The 21706-nt window shown below is 49.0% G+C and overlaps 1 protein-coding gene across 1 annotated transcript; it reads right to left on the minus strand.

Annotated features, from left to right (window-relative positions):
• Nucleotides 1-2902: 2902 nt before the first annotated feature.
• On the minus strand, nt 2903-18720 carry LFNG (LFNG O-fucosylpeptide 3-beta-N-acetylglucosaminyltransferase). The gene is made up of 8 exons (XM_029576586.1): nt 18221-18720; nt 8127-8175; nt 7203-7302; nt 6581-6734; nt 6246-6331; nt 5586-5751; nt 4981-5066; nt 2903-4724 (listed from the first exon to the last, which is right to left on the minus strand). Exons 1-8 carry the CDS (start codon nt 18599-18601, stop codon nt 4658-4660), a joined length of 1089 nt encoding a protein of 362 aa, XP_029432446.1. The 5' UTR covers nt 18602-18720; the 3' UTR covers nt 2903-4657.
• Between the last annotated feature and the right edge of the window lie 2986 nt (nt 18721-21706).

A 21706-nucleotide genomic window follows, 5' to 3' on the forward strand; every position in this document is an offset into this window, starting at 1 on the left:
GTGGCTTTTCAATGCAGGGAGATATCACTGCCCCCATCGGATGCAAATATTTCATGCATAGTCATTCTGGAGAGCAGACCTGTTTGTGCCACTGCAGGGCTGGAGTTGCCTAAAAAAAGCACCAGATAACTCATGCATAGGCCAGACTTGCACTTCCTTCCCTGCTTAAGTTCTTTGCTATAGGGGGTCCTGGAGTGCTGCAAACAGTTCAGGTTTTCAGGCTATCCACAATGAATATGCACGAGAGAGATTCACACACTGTCTCCGTTGTATGCAAATGTGCACTATTTATAGTCATCGTGGAGACCCGAATACCTGATCAGTGTGAAGCATCCAAGGACCAGAGGTGCCTACCCCCGCCAAACATTTTTCTGAAAGTTGCTAATAAGACAAAAGCTTCCATACCTTATAACCTGCCAGCTTCATGAGATGACGGCTGCCATGGGAGAACTTATTGTAACTTCTAAAATGTGAGGTTTGCAGGGGATACATAGACCTTTACACATTAACAATCATGCTCGAGTTGAATAGAAAAGCCAGCAGCAGTAGCAGGGGAGGGATTGATGGGTGTCAGTCCTCTCCTCTGAATAGATTTCATCAAGCCTTCTTCCTGCCTTGCCTAACTTCTGAGAGGGAGCTTCTCACTTGCATTAACACTCACAGAAGGGTGGGGGTGGAGAGGAAACAAAGGCCAGCCAGATTCTTGCTTGCCACCCAGCCCTCTCTGCTGATGGCACAGCTTCTTTCCAGGCAGCAGTTCTGCCTTTAGAGCCAGGTTAGGAGTTTAATTTTCTGCTCGCTGATGCAGTTTCAGATGGTATTACTGCTTCTTCAAGGGTGTTTTATGTACATTTTTCCAGTAGCTAACCATTTTTCTGGGCATCGCTGCTGGTGCCATGTCTGCACTTGGTGTCACTTGCTGTATGATTCATTAGTGTGGGCGAGTATGATTTTGGGAGGGGGAGGGGGGCACAGAAAGTACTTGGAGAGCAGCTTTGCTCAAGCATGGTGTGCTAACTTCCTTTTGAGCTTTCCTGTACTAAGAATACACAAATTCAAGCAAAAAACTGTTAAGAAGAAATGGAAGTTAGTTAATGCTATACCGAAAACTTAAATAAAAAAAAACTAAAGAAACTGCTGGACACAATCACCAAGAAGAGGAGGCAAGGAATGCGAGGGGTTTCATGAGTTGTAGACTTTGTCTCCTTATGAACGCTGCCATTAAATTCCACCGGGGAGGCTTTTCTATTGCTGCCAAGCTTGAGGGTAGAGAGAATGGTGCACACACCTGGCTTACCGCTGGAAAATTGGGAAGAGTATGAGGCTAATTTTATGCTCAAATAAATGGTGCTGGTTGAAGCCTAGTGCAGGCAAGAGCCTGTGGCTTATGTTGAGCATTTTTCAATCTGATACTTTTTTTTAAATTTAGTTGATCCTTTAGGTTTTATTATTTTTCTGGTATCGGGAGGATTTTGGAGCTCAGAATATTTGTGATTAGATACCATTTGAACTGCCACCCTCCTTAATCTAGTGCCCATCTACAACTAGTACTGGCAATGTAAAAAAAGAAACTATAAATATATGGACAGATGTCTAGAGAAACATCTGGCTCAACTTAATGCAAGCAGCAAATTAGGCTCTGTTTTGAATCTTAACTTATAATTACTTAGAAACACAGGTAAGGCCCATCTTATCCTCTTTGGTGTGGTGCTTATAGACAATGCCCCAAGTCTCTCTGCCTTTCCCTTTACAACTAGAAATCGTCTCTGCTCATCCCTTCCTTTGTTATTTTACACTTATAAGTGGTCTTCCATAAATACAAGTTCAACCCAAAGCTGTTTACAATAGAAAAATACAATAAATACATCTTAAATCACAATCCAACAGTCAAACAATGCATCAGTAAAATACCCATCAATAAACAGTCCAGAAGCAGACTCAGACCAACCCCCACTTCCACTAGGGAGGAAGGGTCTATTCTGTTAGCTGTTGTGTCTCCATCATACCCCCCCCCCCCCCCATTTTGTCTATAAAGGAAGATTCTGTGATGTTGCTCCTGGGTCCATCCCCTTGGAGCTTCACAGATGTGACCATTCGTCGTAGACCTCTCTCTCCTCTGCAGGTGTCTTGCAGCTCATGTATTGGTTCTACTTTTGAAATGTCTATCACACATTTCCTCTCCTGTTGTCTAGAGCATACATATTTAGGTCCTTAAGGCTTTTGGGGTATAACAGAACCATTTTGGCACTTATTTTCTAGACATCTCCATGTGTACTTTCAGGAGGTGTGGAGTCAATGACCTACACAGAGACATCACCTGGTTTGTTAATTATGTCTCACCCTATGCATCCCAGCATTGCTCTGGCCATTACTTGCTCCTTGGGGTCTCAGAGATGGTGCGTATCTGTGTTCCATCTTCTGTCCTCTGTGAATTTTGGCACCTTAAAATAGCCTGAAGAGCAATTGAATGCATTATTTTACTTCTCTTTCTGTCTCCTGTTTGCATGCAAATCTGCAATGCATATGTGAATGCCTTCAAGAACTGGATTTGGGGATCCCGGTTTATCACCTTATATTCTAAGAGCTCACACACTACATGTTTGAGTTACAGCTTTGTACCCTCCTCTTGGCAGCCTTGAATCAGGAACATGAAGAGTCAAGACAAATGAAAATGCCAAGGTTGAAAATAAATGCAAGGCCCAATGGACTGGTGCATACTATTCGGGTGGAAGGGATGAACATCTTGGAAACAGCAAAACTGTCCAATGTCAACTATGTGAAGAGTATTGAGCCCATAATAGCTGTCCTGGACTGACAGATCAAGAGAAATTGGATCAACTAAAAAAACCAATCAGAAGACATTTTTCAGCAATATGCTTTATTGAAAGCAGAGAATGACAGATACCACAGCATCACCATGGTAACAATCAGGTTTAATTCCCTGAGACTATGTTTGCTCTTCTTAAAACATTTCCTATTACAAACAGAATTAGGTGAAATTCCAGATACTGGAACATATAAATTAAGTGACAGACATTACAATTTAAAAAAGAAGATCAGAAACTTTTCTGATCCACAGAAAATGTAAAGAAATTTAAAAAAAGTAAGACAGTAAAAAAAGTTACCGTCCTCTTAAAATATTTACAGACACACCCACTATGGGCTATTTTGCTTTATTGCTGGATTGGAAAGTCACACCTCACGCTTGCAAGATGCAGTGCCCGAAGCAAGCAAACAGACCAGAACAGTAAGCAAGAGGCCAAGTCATGCCAGAGATGGGGACCACTTAAAGGCTGCGGTAGGGAGAAACCAGAAGAGACTGGGGGAAGCAAATGCAGCGATATCGGAGGAGGGACTGGTGCCTGCTCACCGCAATCCAAGAGGCATTTGGGATTGGGCTGGCAACGACTTGGCTGCTCCGCAACCCCGCCTTCCGGTACTGCTCTTGTGCATTTTTCTGTTTTGGTTTGTTTGCTTGGCTCTAAAGCCCCCCAGAGAGATGACAGTGGCAGCTTCTGCTTGCCAGGGCTGAGATAGTGGGTGTGAATGGTTCTCTCCCCGCCATCTCTGCCACAATTGTCTGTGGTTGGTAAACATTTAATGTGATTTTGTTCCCAGAGGGCAAAGCTGTCATCCCTTCAAGGGGACAAGGGGCAAACTTGACACTGAAGGAGGACAAAGCATTGCTGTTAAAAGCTATTTTCTCTTGTTGAAAAGTTAATCTTACATAAATACTGCATAGCTTAGTGACTGTAAACGTTTCAGTAAGAGAAAATACCAGCATGCACTATTCCAAGTATTAAGGCACCTCTGGTCCATCTCTCACAGCTTGCATTCTGTCCTCCTCTAGTGCAGCCGAGCTGTTACTTCCCCAGAGACCAGTTCTGAACATGAAACTAAAGTTTTAAAAAAAAAATTCTTCCTCCAAAGTGCTTTATAGACAATACTTCCTCCAACCCTCTACAGCAACAGCTGCAGGGGGGAAAGATCCGGACCACTGCCAAGAGCCAACACCTTCAAAACAGTGAAACTATACAACCAAATGGAAAAACAAAGAACCAACGAGAGAGGACGAAAGTCAGAAGCACCTCTTCGGAAAAGACACCCTTCATCTGAAAACCGCAGCCGGAGTCTGAAATATCAAGTGGGAAATGCCAACAGAAAGAACATTTTAAAACAAAAATTCGAGGCAGGTTGGATTGTCGGAATGTGAAAACCCAAAGTCCACGAGAGGCAGCAGCTGGCACGGTGCGGATAATTGTTCGCCATACATTCTATGAGAATTGCAGAGATGCGAAGCGACACCTGGCAAGCCCCTAAAAAGCAGTTGATCGTGATGCACAGGCCATGCCCAGATTGTGTGGTGGAGGTACTTGGCACCTCTCTCCTTTGAGATCCAGTAGAAGCCTGTTTTGTCATTTGATGAGATGGCAGCTATGCCAGGCAGCTCTGAGAGATCACTTTATGCGGACCTCAAGGGGTCAGCAAAGCAGGGGAGGGGGGATAAGAGGGAGGGTGGGCCGCACAGCAGCCTATTAAACACTGTGCATTACCACAGCAGTAACCCACAGCTTCACAGCAAGGACAACACCATATAAGGTCCCATAAGCCCTTTGGATACCAGGGAAACTTGGGACGAGGTTAGAGCACACATCTTCTAGTAAACTATGTTTGATGGGCACCATGGAGTATCTGGGTATAGCAGGCAATGAACGGAGCGGAACCTGAAAAAAAACAGAGCAAGCAGTCAATGACACTGCCATCTAGTCAATAAACAACAAAACCCAACCGAGATCAGGAGAGGCTGTACGGTACCAGGAACAACAGTCTACCTCAAGTTCAACTAGAGCTAGACCATACCCAGTCATCCCTCAAGTTTTAATGCCCTGACCAACTTCCCATCGCAGCCATGAGTTAAACCACTACACTTGACAGCCATGAGTTAAAACACTACGCTTGACAGAGGAATTTGTTACTCACCTGGATGGATCATCTTCAACTGAGAAGGCCCCTTTGAGAGGGATGGAATTCCTCTTACTTCCAAACATTCCATAGCTCAAGGTAACCTGCAGATGAGAAAGTGGGGTTATTTTCTGTAGCACTACAGCACGCCAAAGTCACAAGCACCTGCACTGCTCGGGTGATTATATGGGCTCAGAATATAGCAAGCATGGAGAAACAGTTCAAGATTTCCACGGAAATATTATGCACGTAACTCCAAGTAAAGGAACGCAGTTTCATGTCAGGGCCTGCATGTTGCCAGTTAGTGATTCAGCTGGCATCGGTGATCCTTATTCTACAAAGGACTAGGAAGAACGGGGGGGGGGGGTAAACACTAGTGTTGTGAACCCCTTCTCCTGCAAGATTAAGGCCCATGTGAAGCCCTCTCTCCAGTAGCAAAGGCCTTTCACTTGAACATGAATTAGCAGCATAGCAATGTAATGCTCTCATTCATGGGACAGAGATGCCACAGAAACACAACTATAGGATCTCTTACATGTTCACAGAACAAAGGAACTGGAGACTGTCCTCTTCCTGAGGCTTTACCTACTATGCTGTCATTCCCATCTGTGCCCCCGGTTTACCTGCTTGTGGATTTCAGACTTTGACACCTGCTGAAGGTTCTCCAGGTGCGAGTGGAAGAGGTTACTCCGGAGCAGTTTCACTCCCAGCACAGATTCAATGATGTAACCAATTGTGCAGTCATCTGGTAGCCGGATCTTTTCAGCAGTGCTCATAAAGTGTCCTCCACTGAAGAAGACAAAGTTACAGGTCAACACCAGGCTAGCAGTCCTGTCACAGGAAGCCTTAGTCTCAAAAGCTTGCATCTTCTAACCCTCCATTAGCATTGCAAAGATATCTCTACCCAACTGAGTTGGGTTTGTTCCAGCTTATCTTGGTGATTGGTGGGAGTCTACTAATCCCCAACTGTGCAGATGCAAGCCAGCATGTAGTGGGACCTAATACCCCTTTTTTTTCAAGAAGACATAATGCAGATTCAGTTGTGCTCTTTCACAAGGTAATACAACATTTGCAGTGCAGCTGCAAAGGATAAGAACATCTGGGATCTCATTTGTGCAGAACGTTACTCCTAAACAGAAAAGTTCCTCCACCCTTCCTGACAGTGAAGGTGCCATGGTCATGCAGAAGAGATCAGATTTCCTTTCACGTGTGCAGGACTTTTCAGATAGGACTACAAAAGTTTTAGGAATACCAACGTAATACAAACACATCTAAGCCCCTACCTGGCCCATGGACTCATCTTCAGCGCCAGACCACGGCTGATGCAGAAACCAGCTCCCCCCGTGGCAAACCAGAAGTGCACAGGATGCTGTGTGAAAAACAGTAATCAAAATGAGCTGCAAAATACGTTTTATTCTAATCATTTAGGGAAGCCCTGCTCCATGCCATTAGCAAGACAGAAATTGGGGGGAGTTCAGACAAAATCTTTCAGCCTATACTAAAGAGATCTTCATTCCTCCTCATGCATATTCATGATTGGCTCGGGTGAAAGCCCCTGCTCTACAGCTCGTATCAATTTCTCTCTTCTTCCTACCCCACAACCTTCATTTCCTCTTACCATTTTGTTTTCACTGATCCTCTCAGTAGCCTGGATGGGCCGATCCAAGCTGGGCTTCCCAATATAAATATCCTGGGTGTGGGCGTAATTGGACAACAGCTTCACCAGCGTCCGCATATTCACATAGTTGTCATCATCCACATGGCAAAACCATCTAAAGAAACAAAAAAAAATAAAGATTCAGTGGATTAAAGATGGGAGATATGAGAATAAAATGCGCACACACGTATGTGTGCATGCGCGTGAATAAATACATGGAGCATGGTGATCATGAAAAGCATACGTGGAGACTTTTCCAGGCCTTGCAGGCACGGACAATGAGAGCATTTTGCTTTTATAGTATATATTTAATTCCTATGTCCCCTATGGTTGCAGTCGTTAGATACATCCAACCAATTACCCCCAAACTATTGCTTTCTGATTGCAGAGACATTTGCGATAAGTTAACTCTTGGGTAAGCTCAGGCAGCTGGAGCTTAAAAAGCTCAATTTGGTAAACCCATTGAGCGTTTTTCCTCCAGAAAGATAGAGGCTTATCATCCGAGCTGCTGAGTGCCAGTGGAAGATGTTCCCAGTACGCTCCCCTTAAGCCCAGTCAGACCTGCACGCAGCGCTCTACTTACTTCCTTCCAGACTCTATAAACTTGTCGTACTCCACAGCCATCTTACAGGACAGAGCTTGGCGGCTGTGAGCTGCTGAGCAGTTTGTGTTGATAACGTTCCCTGTGGATTAAAAAAAAAAAGTTATAAAAAAAAGAGGGAAAAGGTTGGAAGCACTCCCTCTAGATTACAGACTCCCCCCCCCCCCCCCCTCATACAACTTTGTAAAATAAAGTGAACCCTGACCTGCCTCCTAAACAAGATGAAGGCAGCCTCAACCTCTAAACTTCCTTATCCTGCCCCCTGCACAATGCATACAATATTGGTTTAAATTATAAAGATCTCAGATTCCTATCAATGCACCCCATGGCAAAGCTATTGCAAGTGAAAATATGGTTTTTGGGCATAGGTTTACTGCGAGTAAGAACGGGGCCCAGGAGGGATTCTGTGTGTAAAAAAAAAAAAAAAGGATGGTAGGAGCACATGAAAGGCTTATTTTACTAGTCAGCCTCCCTCCCTAGTGGCTTCTGGTAGGATGTGTTAGCCAGAAGCCCGGCTCCTGTCTTCCTATTCATGCAGGGCTTTCCCAGCACTGGCCACCTGTTACTCGCTAGGCTGCCTGAAAAGGGATTGATTCAGGGCTTGAATAGCAATCATTTACATGGAGAGACCTGACCCAGACCTGAGGGGAGGGGCTGCTGAATAAACACTGTGTGAATAAGTCACCCTCCTGTTTCCTCCTCTCCCCCCCTCCTCCAAAATTAGAGGCATTTGAATTAATTACTCCCTTTGTGCTATGGGGGGGACGGGGACGGGACATGTTCTCAGAGGACTGAGGCTTCTGTTGGGCACTCCAAGGCGGCTATTTAAAGTCAGCACTGCTGGCCAGTCAGCATCCACACCACAAGCCAGCCCCTCCCCGCCCCCCACTCCGCTATCCAGCTCACCTGTCCGCTTCTTTAGCTTCTCATCCTCGCCATCGGTGAAAATGAAAGTCTACGAGAAAACAAAAGAGGGCCCATTAGAAGGCATGGCCACGCTACCCCAGTGATAAGCTACCAGCAAGAGATTGCTTCTCCACAGATTCATTTTATGACAGAAGCTTATTTAAAAAAAAGACTTTGCTTCCAAATTTGAGGCATCTTGTTCCAGACAGGTTGCCTGAAAATCCTACAGTATGGCAGTGACAAAGGCCTGGGAAGCCTTCTTCCTCATTAGAACCATAAGTCTTTGCCATTCTAACTCTGACTCAGAAAAGATTTTCCTTGATAAGCTCTGTGTGCATACAGGTTGTCTGTGTGGCGAGCAGGGGAAATAGTGTACAGCTCGCCGCAGAGCGTGACAAAAGCTCTTCATTCATTCCATTTCACACCTGTCTTAACTTGAAGCATGGCTTTGCTTAAACGCGAGGTTTAATTAATTTTGTTTCAAGCACAGGGTACGAGGTCTGCTTGGCAAACGCTGCCTGCGCTCCTCCCTCCTGCCACTCTGCACTCACTCAGCTGGTTGAAGGTCAGGCAGTGGCAGCTGCACTTTTTTTTTTTATTAATCTCCTGGCACGAGACCTGCTGCACTTAACCCTCCAGGTATGAACTAGATTCATTAGCACAGCCCTCCCCCTCCCATCCGTGTACCAACCAAGGTCCACTCGCCAACTGATTCACACGACCAAACCCTGGCCTTGTCCTGCCAAATGAATCAGACACCACAGTTACAACCTGGGGCCATGGCAGAGCTTGCCCTGCCCTTCCCCCTCTGTGTAGCCATCTGATCCACCCTCGCTACCTGGCCCACCTGCCTGGCAGCACTCCCTGGTTTGCACAGCTAATTCAAGCAGATGTTTCAAGTCTCTGCGGTTATGTCCTACTGAGGGTTTTGTTGTTTTTTTTTTTTAAAACTTGACTGGGAAAGTGTGGTGTGGAGAGGGGGATGGGACCAGTGTCTGCCAGTCACCGACAGTTTCAGGTAGCCAGATGTACTAAGATACAGTCACAAAAGGAAAGGGAGCCGAGGATGGGTGCGGGCTGTGCATCTGAAAACTGAACGGGAAGGCGGCTGCTGCTGTCCACGATTCGTTTGGACCCCCGAGCGCTCTTTTGCAGCGCAGGCTGGGGGGGTGAGGAGAGGGTCTGGATCCAGCAGGATTTCTCTCTGAACAATGGCTCGCTTTCCTTTGGCAGGCCTTGCTCCGTACGGGAGAGTTAAGCTCTCATTAGCATGCAGCTGGCCTGGTTAAGTTTGATAGATGAAGCGGTCCAGACAGGAGGAGGAGAGGAAATGCAGAATTTGGTTTGTTCAGGGCCCTGGGGGGCAAGAGGTCCTCTGAAAAGAAGCTTTTTCTTTATCATATACAATACTAAAAGTCTAAAAGAGACAAAGAGCTGAGGAATCAGAGGGCAACCACTTTCAAACCAGTGCCAGTTAAAAACATGCCTGGATTTTTAACTCAGAAGGGAAAGCTGTTCTGGGATGTAAGGGATTTTTATTTAAGGGAAACAATGAGACCACTGAACAAGAGAAGCTCATGGTTACAAGGAGTTAAACATAGCAAAGCCAGGACTGGTTTTGATTCCTGGGCTTGGCTCCTTGCTGGCCGGAGCAGCTTGGCCATTGCTCAGTGGTGACACACGGTGGCCAGATGTGAAGAGTTCACCGTAAGCAGTTCTGGAGGGAGCCGCCATCTCTGCCTCTCCCGCCCGGGTTAAGGTCTGTTGCTGCAATGAGTGGGATGATCCCTGGGTGTGAATGTAGACTTACAGCACAGCACAGCCCTGCAGAGGCTGGTTCCAGTTTTACCTGCAGCCCCAAAAAAGCCAAAATAGAGCAGAACAAAGGATGAGAAGCAGGGGTAGCCAGAGAAACTGTTGCTTTGGATATGGATGCTGCACCCTGGCCGTCTCCACCATACCAGAGGTTCCATTTCTGTTCCTCATTTTCACTGTATTTAAATTGGGTGTTGGGGCGGTGGATGTGCTTTAATGCAGAATTAAGGAAGTAGGTGGCAGGCAGGATGCAGAGTTCCCTCATCGGAGCTGCCAAGCAGTCCAGTGAGGCAGCCCTGGCAGTCCCCCTCCGAGTGCATGCAGCGGTGCCTGGACTGCACATGCCCTGCCGAAGGGACCTAGCGCTCTGGTCTCCCTGCGGCCAGTGATGCTCCTGGTGATCTCAGGCAGGTCCCTTCACCCTCCCACTGCCTCACCTATAAAGTTAGGGCCCTGTTTTCGAAGCTTTCCCCCCCCCCCCCCCAGAATAGTAACAAACCTTTAGTAAACAGGGCCTTTCAATTTTAAGCCCTGGGGGGGGAGCGGGGCACTAGCCTCAGTATCCGAGTGTAATCCTCTTTGAAGTGCTGACCAGTCCTAAAAGGCAGAATATAAATCAAAAAGTGTAGGTCTCCCCACAGCCCGAGTGGTTGCTGTAAGGATAACAGCAACGGGTTGGGAGAAGCCCAGAGGGAAACGTGATTTAGGCTCTGGGCTGCAGGAACATTTCTCGCTGATTAGATCAGGGCCAGTGTCTCCAGCAGCTGTCTCCGGACCCTGGCTCCAAAAATAAACCTCAGCTCATGCAACCTTTTTTTTTTTTTTTTTGCTAAAAATAAAGTGAACTGTTTATTGCTTGCCTGATCCACAAGCAATCCCCTCCCCCCCCCCCCCCTCCCAGAGGCGCACACCAAGGGGGAGACAATGGGATTATCTTCCAGCCAGAGCGGCTCTGCCCCCCCCCTCTCCAATGCACAGGAAGGGCCCCCCCCCCCACAGGAGCCCTTGGAAGGAGACTCCGGAAAGTCAGACTGCCCGCCTGTCTCCTGCGTGCTGCGCATGCCCCCCCCCCCCCCCGGGTGTCACCTTCCAGGCACTATCGCAGCTCCACAGCCTCCTGGGGGCCCCCCACCCCCCTTCCTGCCTCTGCACTTCTGGGCTGCAGGAACCCGGGCCAGGAAATTCAATTAAAACCAAAATCGCAGTTGCGCGATTTCCCCAGCATTTCTTACGGAGGAGCCACCTGAGCACGCCAGGGGGGTCTTCTGTGGAAATCAGCTGGGATGGAGGAATCCAAGGAAAGGAGCCCCCCCCCTCACAGAAAACTCCTTTAGGTGAATGTAATTTAGTTACGATAAGTGATGGATGGCGCGACAGCGCCATAAAGGATTTGAACACTCCCAGGTGAACAGTGGCACAGACACGACAGTCGTCTTACATGGGAAATGCAGCGGTGGAGCCTCTCCCCAACCCCTATTAACTTTTTATCCTTTTTATGAGCCAGGATAGGATGCTTCAGCCTGGAGAAGAGATGGCGGAGAGAGAAATCCAGGCTTACAATATCATGAGCGAGATGGAACGGGTAAACAGGGAAAGGCTATTTAACCCTTCAAACACAGTAACAGAAGTGACAGCAGGTAAAGACCCAAAAGGTCCAATCTGCTTATGGTAGGGGGGGGAGGGGGTCACTCCATGAAGCTAAAAGGTAGCACACTTAAAACAAAGTATTATTTCACTCTGTGCACAATTAAGCTGTAGAATTCACTGCCAGAGAATGTGGTGAAAGCAGTTAGCATGGCTGGGTCCAAGAAGAGTTTAGACAAGTCCCTGGAGGAAGCGTCCATAAACCACTATTAGCCATGTAGACTTGTGAAAGTCCCTACTTATCCCTGGCTACAGGACAGCTACACACACATGGGAGAGACACCAGCACCCCCCTCCCTTCCGCCAAAAAATAATTCTGCTTAGGAGCAGGAGTTGCTGCCCATGGCATCTCGTTCCTGCCAACCTTGCAGGCTTTTGCACAGCTCCCATGTGCCAAGCGCACACCGTGCACCGAACGCCAACGCCGGTCACTGCAGGGACCTCTTAAATCACTTCTGCTCTGCTTCCCCGACGTGCGGCTCCAGTTGTCAGAGGGAGGGCCTCCCCCTCGTCCACTTCTGAAAGGTTGCACCGTCTGGCACAGGACTCAAGTTGGCTACCCAGAGGAAGTCGCATTGTTCACAAAAATCTATTAATTTAAAGAAACACAGCAGGCCAAGTTCCCCTCCCCCCACTGGCCCCAGAACAATGGCAGCCAGCACAATGCAGAAGCCCCCCTCCCCCCCCAGCATCTACAAACAATGCTACACAGGGGACACCAAGCTGCAGCAGTTGTGTGACACACCCGGGGTTTTAGCAAAATCCCTTCTGCACCGTGCCCCACCCTGCTTAAAAGTTCATTCCCCCCCCTCCCCCAATCAAGCAGCACCACATCTTTCTTCAGGGGGAGAAAGGTGCTATAAGCACAAAACCCTGTCCCAAGATCCATTAAAACCAAACAATTCTCTTAAGTAAAAATAGGAGCAAAAGATCTTAACTGCTGAAGGTTCCTGAACGGGTTCACTCCCCCCCCCCCCATCCGCACCCCTATTTTGCCCAGGCCCCCCCTTATGAATATGGGCACGGCAGTGCTGGGGAGACTCCCAGTAGGAGCTCAGCCAGGGACCACACACACCTTGCAAGCCCCGGATAGAGCAAGGAGAACTTTTTAAATGTGGGGGCAGGACCACAACAAAAAAAAAAAAGCAGCAGATGAGGTTTAAAGTTTGAATTTCCCACTGGGGTGAGACAGGCCAGGTTCGGCTGGAAGATTCCAGTTCACAGTGGTTTCCTTACTTCAGGGAAGCTGGAACAGGTTCCATGCCTGCCTCGGGCCAGATCACCTGCTGTATATACACACACACACAAATTACTGTACACAAATATTGCTCAACACCCCCTCCCCAAAGAAGAAACCACCCGCCAACTACCCAAACAGGCTGAGCGGCAAACGGTTCACCCACACGCAGTGAGCAATTCATTTTTAAAAAATGACATTGCCTCTCGCAATCGATGTGCCCCAAGTTGGCTGGGCCAAAACACATTGATGGCCAAAGCATTCTTGGCTTGAGGCACTGCGAATTCAGTATGAACGTTGCACAGGTCCCCGATTAACTGCCTAGCACTAGTACTCTTACCAAGGCTGCATCTTTAACAGGTAATAATGCAGGATGCCACGTTGCATTCATAGGAGACAGATTCCTTTAAATCGCCTGTATTTGTTCTCCGGCTAGAGGTTTCAATGGGACTGGGCACACCTGGCTACAGCTTAAAGATCCTATCACGCACTAATAAATGCACTGTTTACTGCTCATTGCTGCAAGAGAAAAGGTGAAAAACCTTGGATTGAGGGACCAAGTCAGTGACATCACTGTTCCCAGCCTAATGGCATGAGCAGTGCTAGGGTCACCAGACTTCCTTCACCTGCAGTGGCCTAGTGGCTAGAGCCACGGGCCGGGTGATCAGGACTGAAATCCCAGCACTCCTCAGGTAAATCACTACCTCCTCTCGCTTCAGGTATTTGAGGCAGGGATTGCTTGTACTTGAACACAAATACCATAAACTTTGCTAAGTTAAAAACAATTGACTTTGCTCAACCATTTACAAGCACGCAAGCTGAAGGAAGCTGCTGTTTGAGACCTAGGCTGCACATTGAACTATACATTTGCCATAAAGATGTGACCAATCAACCGCCAGATAGGAACAAGATCCTGTTTACTATAGAAATACATTTTGCTCTATTTACATTCCTGGATCAGGCAGATTATCTTTCAGTGGCTGTTTTGCTAACCACTTCTTTGAAAAGCATGCGCTCCTTATGTAACCTAATGCTTTAGAGCTGAATTTCCTGGTATTTTCTGTCTGGTTCTAATGCCCAGTGCAAAGGATTAATATATCCCCCTCCTGCCCAGGGAAATGTCACTGATGCAGCGACAGGGTGCTCCGAACTGGTTCACCCTGGCCACACCTGTTCTGTTGGACCAAGCAAGCACACAGATACACACGCACACCTGTGTTTGCAGTGCAAACACCGCCGAAGCTGGGCCTTGTTGATATATACACAGAGCAGCACGTCAGGAGCATGTCAGCAAGCAGGAACGCCCAGCACAGCCGTTGCACCTCAGGACAGGGATTCTGGCCAAGGCACTGGCGAGTGCCTCGAACTCAGGGCTCCCCCTTCTTTGGCAGAAGGAAGCTCTCCAATCAGTGAAGGAGCTGCTTGGCTTCCAAGAAGTCAAGTCAGTCCATTTCCACCTCCCAAAACCTATGCATTCCAGTGGAGAAAAGCACATCCCGGTGTAAGCTCCTGGGGAGGGGGTGGGAAAATCCCATTCTCCAAGCCCCCACCCTCCCTCAAAGTCTGCTTAATATGCAAGAGTAAGGCGCGTGTAATCCTAGGATAGGAAATCTGAGTTTAGCTGGGATTTCCAGACAGGTAATGATTTTTTTTGTTTAAATATATCCGAGCACGTGCGCAGGTGTCTCTCCCGCTGCACTGAGTGCTGGACAGCAATGGCCTAGGGAAGAAGAGATGGCGGGTAGGACCCTGAACCTCTTTTGCTCTAATTAGTAAAAAAGTGAAAGTGTCTCAGCTACAGGTGCAGCAGGTCTGCACTTTCATAAGTGAGCGAGCGTCCTGCAGCGACTTTACAGGACTGAAACCGGTGCCAGCTTCCTCCTTCCTCCCCAGCAACCAACAGTGCAATAAAAGAGCAAAGCTTGCGGGAAGGCCAGTGCTGGATTAGAGCCGAGAGGAGTTGGACAGCTATGGTGGTTTACTACTGTTACCCCCCATTTCTTGGGGTTTATCTTGCTGTAGCTCTCAGGCACTTACAATTAGCAAAGTAAGGCGAGTCAGAGGCTAACACTTCCCTCCCCACACACAGTCCATGTAAGGACTATTCCTAAGGGGAGCAGATTTCCTATTGTTAGTAAAACCCAGGGCTTGCCAGGGGCAGCCCACTCAAGGCCAGTGCAAGAGTATTTGGTGCCCTAGGTGAACCACCGACCATGCACCTCTCCTCCCCCACCACGGTGCTCCCCTCCTACCAGCGGCAGAGGTTCCAGGACCGTGCAATAGCTCTGGTACCACACCTCGTGCCGGCAGGATTCTGCCACTCCCAAAACCGGTGCTCTAGGCACCTGCTTAGCATGCCCTGGACTTATTCCAGCCCTCGTTTTTGGGGAGGCCCATCATGAATATGCATGATACACATTTGCATACAACTGAGGCGGTGCATGCAGCTGCATCATGCTTAATTCATCGTGGACACCCTGAAACGGACCCGGTTTGCGGCTCTTGGGGACCGGCGTTGGCCGCCCCTGCCGCAGAAGCCAGACTGGAAGCTGCAAGCCAGCAGCCTTCCAGCAAGGGCCGACAATGCAAACAATAGTCAAAATGCTAGCTACAAGAAGGATTTGTGCAAAAGCAGAGTGTGGACAACAAGAAAAGAAATCAGCCCCTCCTTTGCCAAACAGATTATTGAACTGTAGCTTGTTTGTTCTGCTACATGAAGAATTTAAGTCTCCTGTCATTGCCAGTGGATCCCGAAGTCACTCCTCAAGTCCCCGCTGCTCGCTCATTCAGAAAGAAAAGCAGGAGGGTGAAACAGACAGATCCTTACTTATTACTAAGTGGGGTGCGCTGCTTCTCAAAAGTCTCTCACGCTTAACCAAGTTCACATTCAAGAAGGATATGAAAAGGAAAAAAAAAAAAAGGGGGATTAGTTCTCAAGCAGCCCTTTGGAGAGACTGACAAAAGCTGTCAGGCGCCCTTCTGATTAAAGGGCACTCTCCCCGTTCCAACAGACAGGTCAACATGGAAGGCGGGCTTCAAACTAATTCCCATCGTTTTCTCTCTCGGGGTCTCTCCCCGAGGATTTTGATCCACGGGGGACTTTTTTTTTTTATCAACTTCAACACTCTCAAACGGTTGTCCCTCAAGTGCTGTCACTCAGCAATCTGTCAAAGAGCCCAGGCGAGCTGGCCCATCTCTTGCCAGCAACCGCTGCCCCCCATCCACCCCCTCCCCCCTCCCAGCTTCATGGCCCTTATCTCTAGGCAACCTGACCTGGACCAGCAGCGCCAGCGCGGGCTCCTACGTTCCCATGGAAAAAGCCCCACACAAGAGGCTCGGAGAAAAGGGGCATTGTTAGCATGCACAGGGGGGACAGCGTGAGAGCCCAGCCTCGGACTCTGGGAACTCAAACTGCCCGGACAAACGAAAGAAAACAAAAAAAAAAAATCCTTACAAGAAAGCCGGGGCAGCATTCCCAGGGATGTCATTCTAGATGCCCTGAACATTTATCCTCCTTTTCCCTTCCCCCCCCCCACCCTATGATGGTAGAAAACAAACGAGGCTGGAGGAATTAAGCAGAATTTCCCTCCACTAGATCTGAGGAGCAACGCACATAGGGAAATGCAACTGGAGCTTTATGCAAGCAGAAGGGATCTGCCCCCACCCCACCCCATTGCTAACGGATTAATTATCCCAGTCCAAAGCCAGCGAGAAGCCGTAACCGGAGGTGTAGCTCACCAAAGTAGCCCCGTTTCTGAAAGAGTGCCCTTGGCTAGTCCTGGTTTTGACACGTGCATCCAGTCGCATGGAAGTGGTTGCGGTCCTGCTTCCATCTTAAATCAGCGCAGCAGGTAGGAAAAAAAAAAAGCATCAGGAAATGGGTCAAAGCCTGGGCTGTCCCATGTTCTCCCATCCAGAACCGTGTTTCCTCGAGACCTCGTTCAAATTTGATTCCGTAATTACACTTCTAGGCTGGTTTAAAGCAGCAATTTCTTCCACGCATTTGGGTGGCAGTAAAAACCAAAACCGTTACCATCCCACATCCCCTGCTGATTTTCATTTTCTTCCTGGAGAGATTATTATGAGTGTTTAGGTTGCAGAAAGCATCTTTTATCCCCCACCAATCAGGCTGCTGCAAGGAAAGCATCAACACAGCACAGACCACTCCTGGACTTGTAAAGTAATTTTTAAAAGCAGAATGCATGCTCACAATAAAAAAAAGGTGAATATAATTTGTTATAACAGGTGTACATTTAATTTTATGTTGTATATTAGATTGTATTTTAGACCTTGCCTTGAGCTGTCAAGGAAAGGGGACACACTACACTTGATATACTAAGGGGAACAAAGTCAAGAAAGTTAGTTGGCTGAACACTTTGGCTAGCAATTTTAGTATGGATCGGCCATTCCTAGACCTTCTGTTCAGTTAACTCTCCTACAACCATGACTCGAAATACTATGAAGGAAACAAAACCTGCAAATTTTAAATCAGTTACCCCCCAAAAAATTGAGAATTCCCTCTGCTTCCCTCCATCCTCTACATCTCAGCATAAAAAAAAGTCACATTTCGGCTCCTCCTCATTTTCTAACGTTTGAGGGAAAAGATAAGCAAGGAAGCAAGCAGCAGGCAACCCATGAAGGGGCCTCATCCAGGCACCCTGCGTGTCAGTGGAGTTTAAGAGCAGGGGAAATTAAAGTCAAAACCCAAAAAATGCAGATCACTAAAAATGATTACAGTAAAGGGCAGACCCGATCTACCAAGTCCAAGCACCTCGGTGAGCGACTGCACCGACGTCCACGGACGCCGGCACTCGCTAGGTCCCGTTCGGATAAGTCCACGGGAGGGGGCGTGGCCTTGCAGTTACAGCAGCGGGCTCGGAACCCGGGTTCAAATCCCGCTCCCCCCCCCCATGGATGCTCCTTGTGACCTTGAGCAAGTTACTTCACCCCTACCGTCCCGGGTACCAGCCGATTGTGAGACCTCACCGAAGCCTGCCCGAAATACATGCCCTAGGCTGAAGTTTGGGAAGGTAAGATACTTAAAACAAAGCAAAGAACTGAATGCTCCGTGGCTGCTCCCAGGTGTGAGCCCGGAGGCTATGAATTGGGGCTCCATGCAGATGGAAGCGGTCTCTCTCTCTCCTGCCACTGAATCCGAGCTGTCATTCCCCCCCGGAGGGGGGGGGGTGCCGGATACCTGAGCAGTTACACGGACGGACCGGCTCCGGTGAGCTAACGCTGCAGTGCCCCTTGCGCGCTCACCCTGCTCGGCCGGTGGAGGGGAGAGGGACCGCAGGCGGCGGCGGCGGCTGCTGCTGCACAGGGAAGGAAGAGACGCGGGGCTGTAACCTGGTCCTAGGCGAGGAGATGCCGCCCCCCCGCCCCGCCCCGCACTCACCTCCTGCGGGTTCTCGGAAACCCAGGTGTCCAGCAGGAGCCCCAGCCGCGAGTCGTGGAACTTCAGCGTCGTCTTGACGGCCACGAAGACGTCCCGGGCCGCGATCTCCTCCGCCGGCGGCTTTGGCGTGGCGGCTGGGGGGGCGCCCTCCTGCGTCCCCGTCTCCCTCCGCACCCGGCTCAAGCTGCTCAGATAAGCCGTGAAGCCCCTGCTGGCCTTCGGGCTCTGCTGCTGCTGCACCCCCCCGCCGCCGCCCGGCTTCCGCCGCCAGGGCGCCTCGGTGCGCGCCGCCTGCCGCTGATCCACCACCAGCACCAGCAGGCAGGTGAGCGTCGCCCCCACCAGGGACAGCAGCAGCTTCCTCCCGCAGCTCGTCAGCATGTCGCAGCCGCGGCGGCATGCGGGGCCCGCCTGGAGCACGTGCTGGCCGGGCTCCCGACCCGCCTTACCCACCCCGGCACGCAGGCTGCCTCGAACCCAGCCGCCACCCACAGAACGGACCGCTGTGTGCCCGGGCCGCGCGCCCCACGCCGCTTCATATAGCGGCTGGCCCCGCCCCGCCCGGGGCGTGGTCACGCCTTAACCACGCCCGCCCGGCGCCCAGCGCCGCTTCCTGGAGCGGCCTTCGGCTAGGCCGCGCCCCTTCTTTGGCGGGTGGGGGTGGGGGTCATCTTCTAGCCACGCCCTCCCTCCCGTTCCCCACGTTGGGATTCCGCGGCAGGGTTAGCCCGCTCCGTCTTACTACTTCTCGCTTGCCCAGTGACCGTGACCGGATGGCTGCACTGAAACGTAATATTATTGCAGGCGGGCGAGGAGCGCCGTGCTAAAAGCAGGCTCGCACGCAGTTCAGAAGGACAAGTCTCCGCTTTCTTCCGGTGGCAATTAGTCCTTGCTTCCTGCGCAGAGAGGAGGAAGATTAACATCTATTCGATGCTATGCTATGTTATGCTATAGGAAGGAAAAACAGGTTTGCATATATTGGACCCAAAACAGGCTGATGCAATGTCGGCTCGTTTAAAACAGGCGATCGTGATTGCTGGCCCGCTTTCCTAAATGCGCGCCAGTCCATCTCTCCTGGGCGCCCGATTTAATTAGCTGCTGCGGTAAAAAGGAAGCGCTAGGGGAACTTGTGTCCCTAGCACCTCCTCAGCATCGGGCGCCCAGGAAAAGTGGCTGTCAGTGCGAGTTAGGAAACGGATGCTCAATACCAGCAGCATATACACCCACAATACACACGGCCTGGACTTTGTATATTGTGGGTGTATTTTGGACACCCAGATATTTTTTTTTTGTAAATATATTTTTTTAACCGATTCCGTTATCTGTGGTCCCTGCTACTTGGTATAGCGATGATAGGAGTAGGAGGGATCACAGAAATCAGGAATTTTGGTTTTTGACAACGAGCTCTTGAGTGCGTCAGACCTTTACACAAGGCCTGGGCTGGTGTAAAATTTGCCACCTTGCAAGGGTTCATTGGCCACGCAGGAAAGTTTTTGCATCGCGGGGATTAGCTAATAACCTCATCTACATGTACTTTACATGTAATGAGTGCTATTACCTATGCGCTGGTTTGGACGCACCTTATTGCATCGGGTGTTAGCTTAGCGCATCCAAAACTCGCGTCCAAGAGCTCGTTAGCCAAAGCGTTAGGCTCAGCACACAATATAGCATCGGCCTGATAGTGGCAGATAGAAAAAGAGTTGAATTAGTTGCAAAAGTTTGAAACTTATTGGTAGCAGCAATGATCAAGGCCTCAGTCCCGGCTACTGTGCATTTGCCCATCTTTCAAGAATATTCACCTAGATCTCCAGGAGTAAAACGAAGGTTAATGGAGATTGCTTTCACCTTGGCACTCAGCTTCTACTTCTTTCTTTCTTGTTAACACATTTGGGAGTAGATTTTTAAAGTTATGCTCGGGCATAGATTTGTTCGCGCAACCCGGCACGAACAAATCTATGCCCGATTTTATAACATGCGCAAGCTGCCGCGCGCATGTTATAAAATCCAGGGTCAGCATGCGCAGGAGGTGCACAATTGTGCAACCTGCACGCGCCGAGCCGGGCAACCTTTTTTTCCGACCTTCCCCTCCCTTCCCCTACCTAACCCAACCCCCAGCCCTAACTAAATCTCCTCCCCCCGCACCTTTGTTCAGAAAGTTACGCCTGCCTTGGACAGGCGTAACTTGTGCGCGCTGGCAGCCAGCCGGCTGCCGGCGCGCCATTTCCCGGCCCAGGGGCTGGTTCGGAGGCCTCAGCCACGCCCCCGGAATGCCCCCGGGCCAGCACCATGCCCACGGCCCCGCCCCCGGAACACCCCCGAATGTCGCGCCGCCCCCGACACGCCCCCAAGCAAAGCCCCAGGACTTAACGCGTGTCCTGGGGCTTTGCGCGCGCCGGCGGCCTATGCAACATAGGCGCGCCAGAGCACAAGTCCCCTGCGTGCGTAAATCCGGCTGGATTTACACGCGCAGGGCTTTTAAAATCTGCCCCTTTAGGTTCTGCCTGCTGCAGGTGTCAGTGAGGGAGAGAGATGACAGCTGCTGAATAACAGGTAGTGTGGATGGGTGGGCAGGTGTTTGCAGGGCTGCAGCCTTTCCTTCCTTACAAAAATCTATCCAAAGGGGGGTGTATATGAGGGAATATCTTACATTCATTTACCTCATGCTTAGATCAGAAATGGCTGGGCAAGCTTTAAGGCTGCAAACTCTTAAGAAGCTTCCTTGCTATATAATATTAATCAGGAATCAATATGACCTATTCCATCCTTGAACTCGTTGAAAAAAAAAAATTTCCTGGACAAATGGGGTAGCAAGTTAAATGTTTTTTACATGCAGATTTGCAGACCCCTATTCATGTTCACACGTGACCTTTGATCTTCTGCATGTACTATTGAAAAATGCACCTACACACCTGGGCTTTAATGGGGAACAGGACTCTGTGGCTTGCACACTGAGCATCTACTCATTCACAGTTGAAAGAGCGATGCAGTGATGCACCATAGGAGTTTTGCTGAGTTATTTTTGCTCAATGATTTTTTTTGGGGGTGGAAAAAAAGCAATCAAGGCCTCAAACCTTTGGCACATAGTCATCACATTTTGAGTGATGTAGAGATCATTATTTACGTAGCAATGTTCAGCCTTTACCGGTAGTTATTGGTTGAGACTTGATGTCAGCCTTCCATTCAGCTAGCCTTCCATTCCATACTAGCTGTAAATTCCCCAGGTTTCCCATGAGTCAGTATGAATCAGAAGAGAGATCAAATTGTGGGCACACAAATCCATCATTTTGGTTTTCTTTTTTAATTATCCAGGTGATTTTCCAAATACATGAAAAGGTGTAAGATTTATAAATATATATATTGTAAACCACTTAGACTATGCTATGTATAAGTGGTATATAAGAAACTTTTAAATAAATAAATAAATAAATACATAAATACATAAATACATAAATATGACCTCATGACGAGTGAGGTAATCAAATTTGC

The sequence above is a fragment of the Rhinatrema bivittatum genome, chromosome 14 (assembly GCF_901001135.1).
Source record: "Rhinatrema bivittatum chromosome 14, aRhiBiv1.1, whole genome shotgun sequence".
Classification (NCBI taxonomy): domain Eukaryota; kingdom Metazoa; phylum Chordata; class Amphibia; order Gymnophiona; family Rhinatrematidae; genus Rhinatrema; species Rhinatrema bivittatum.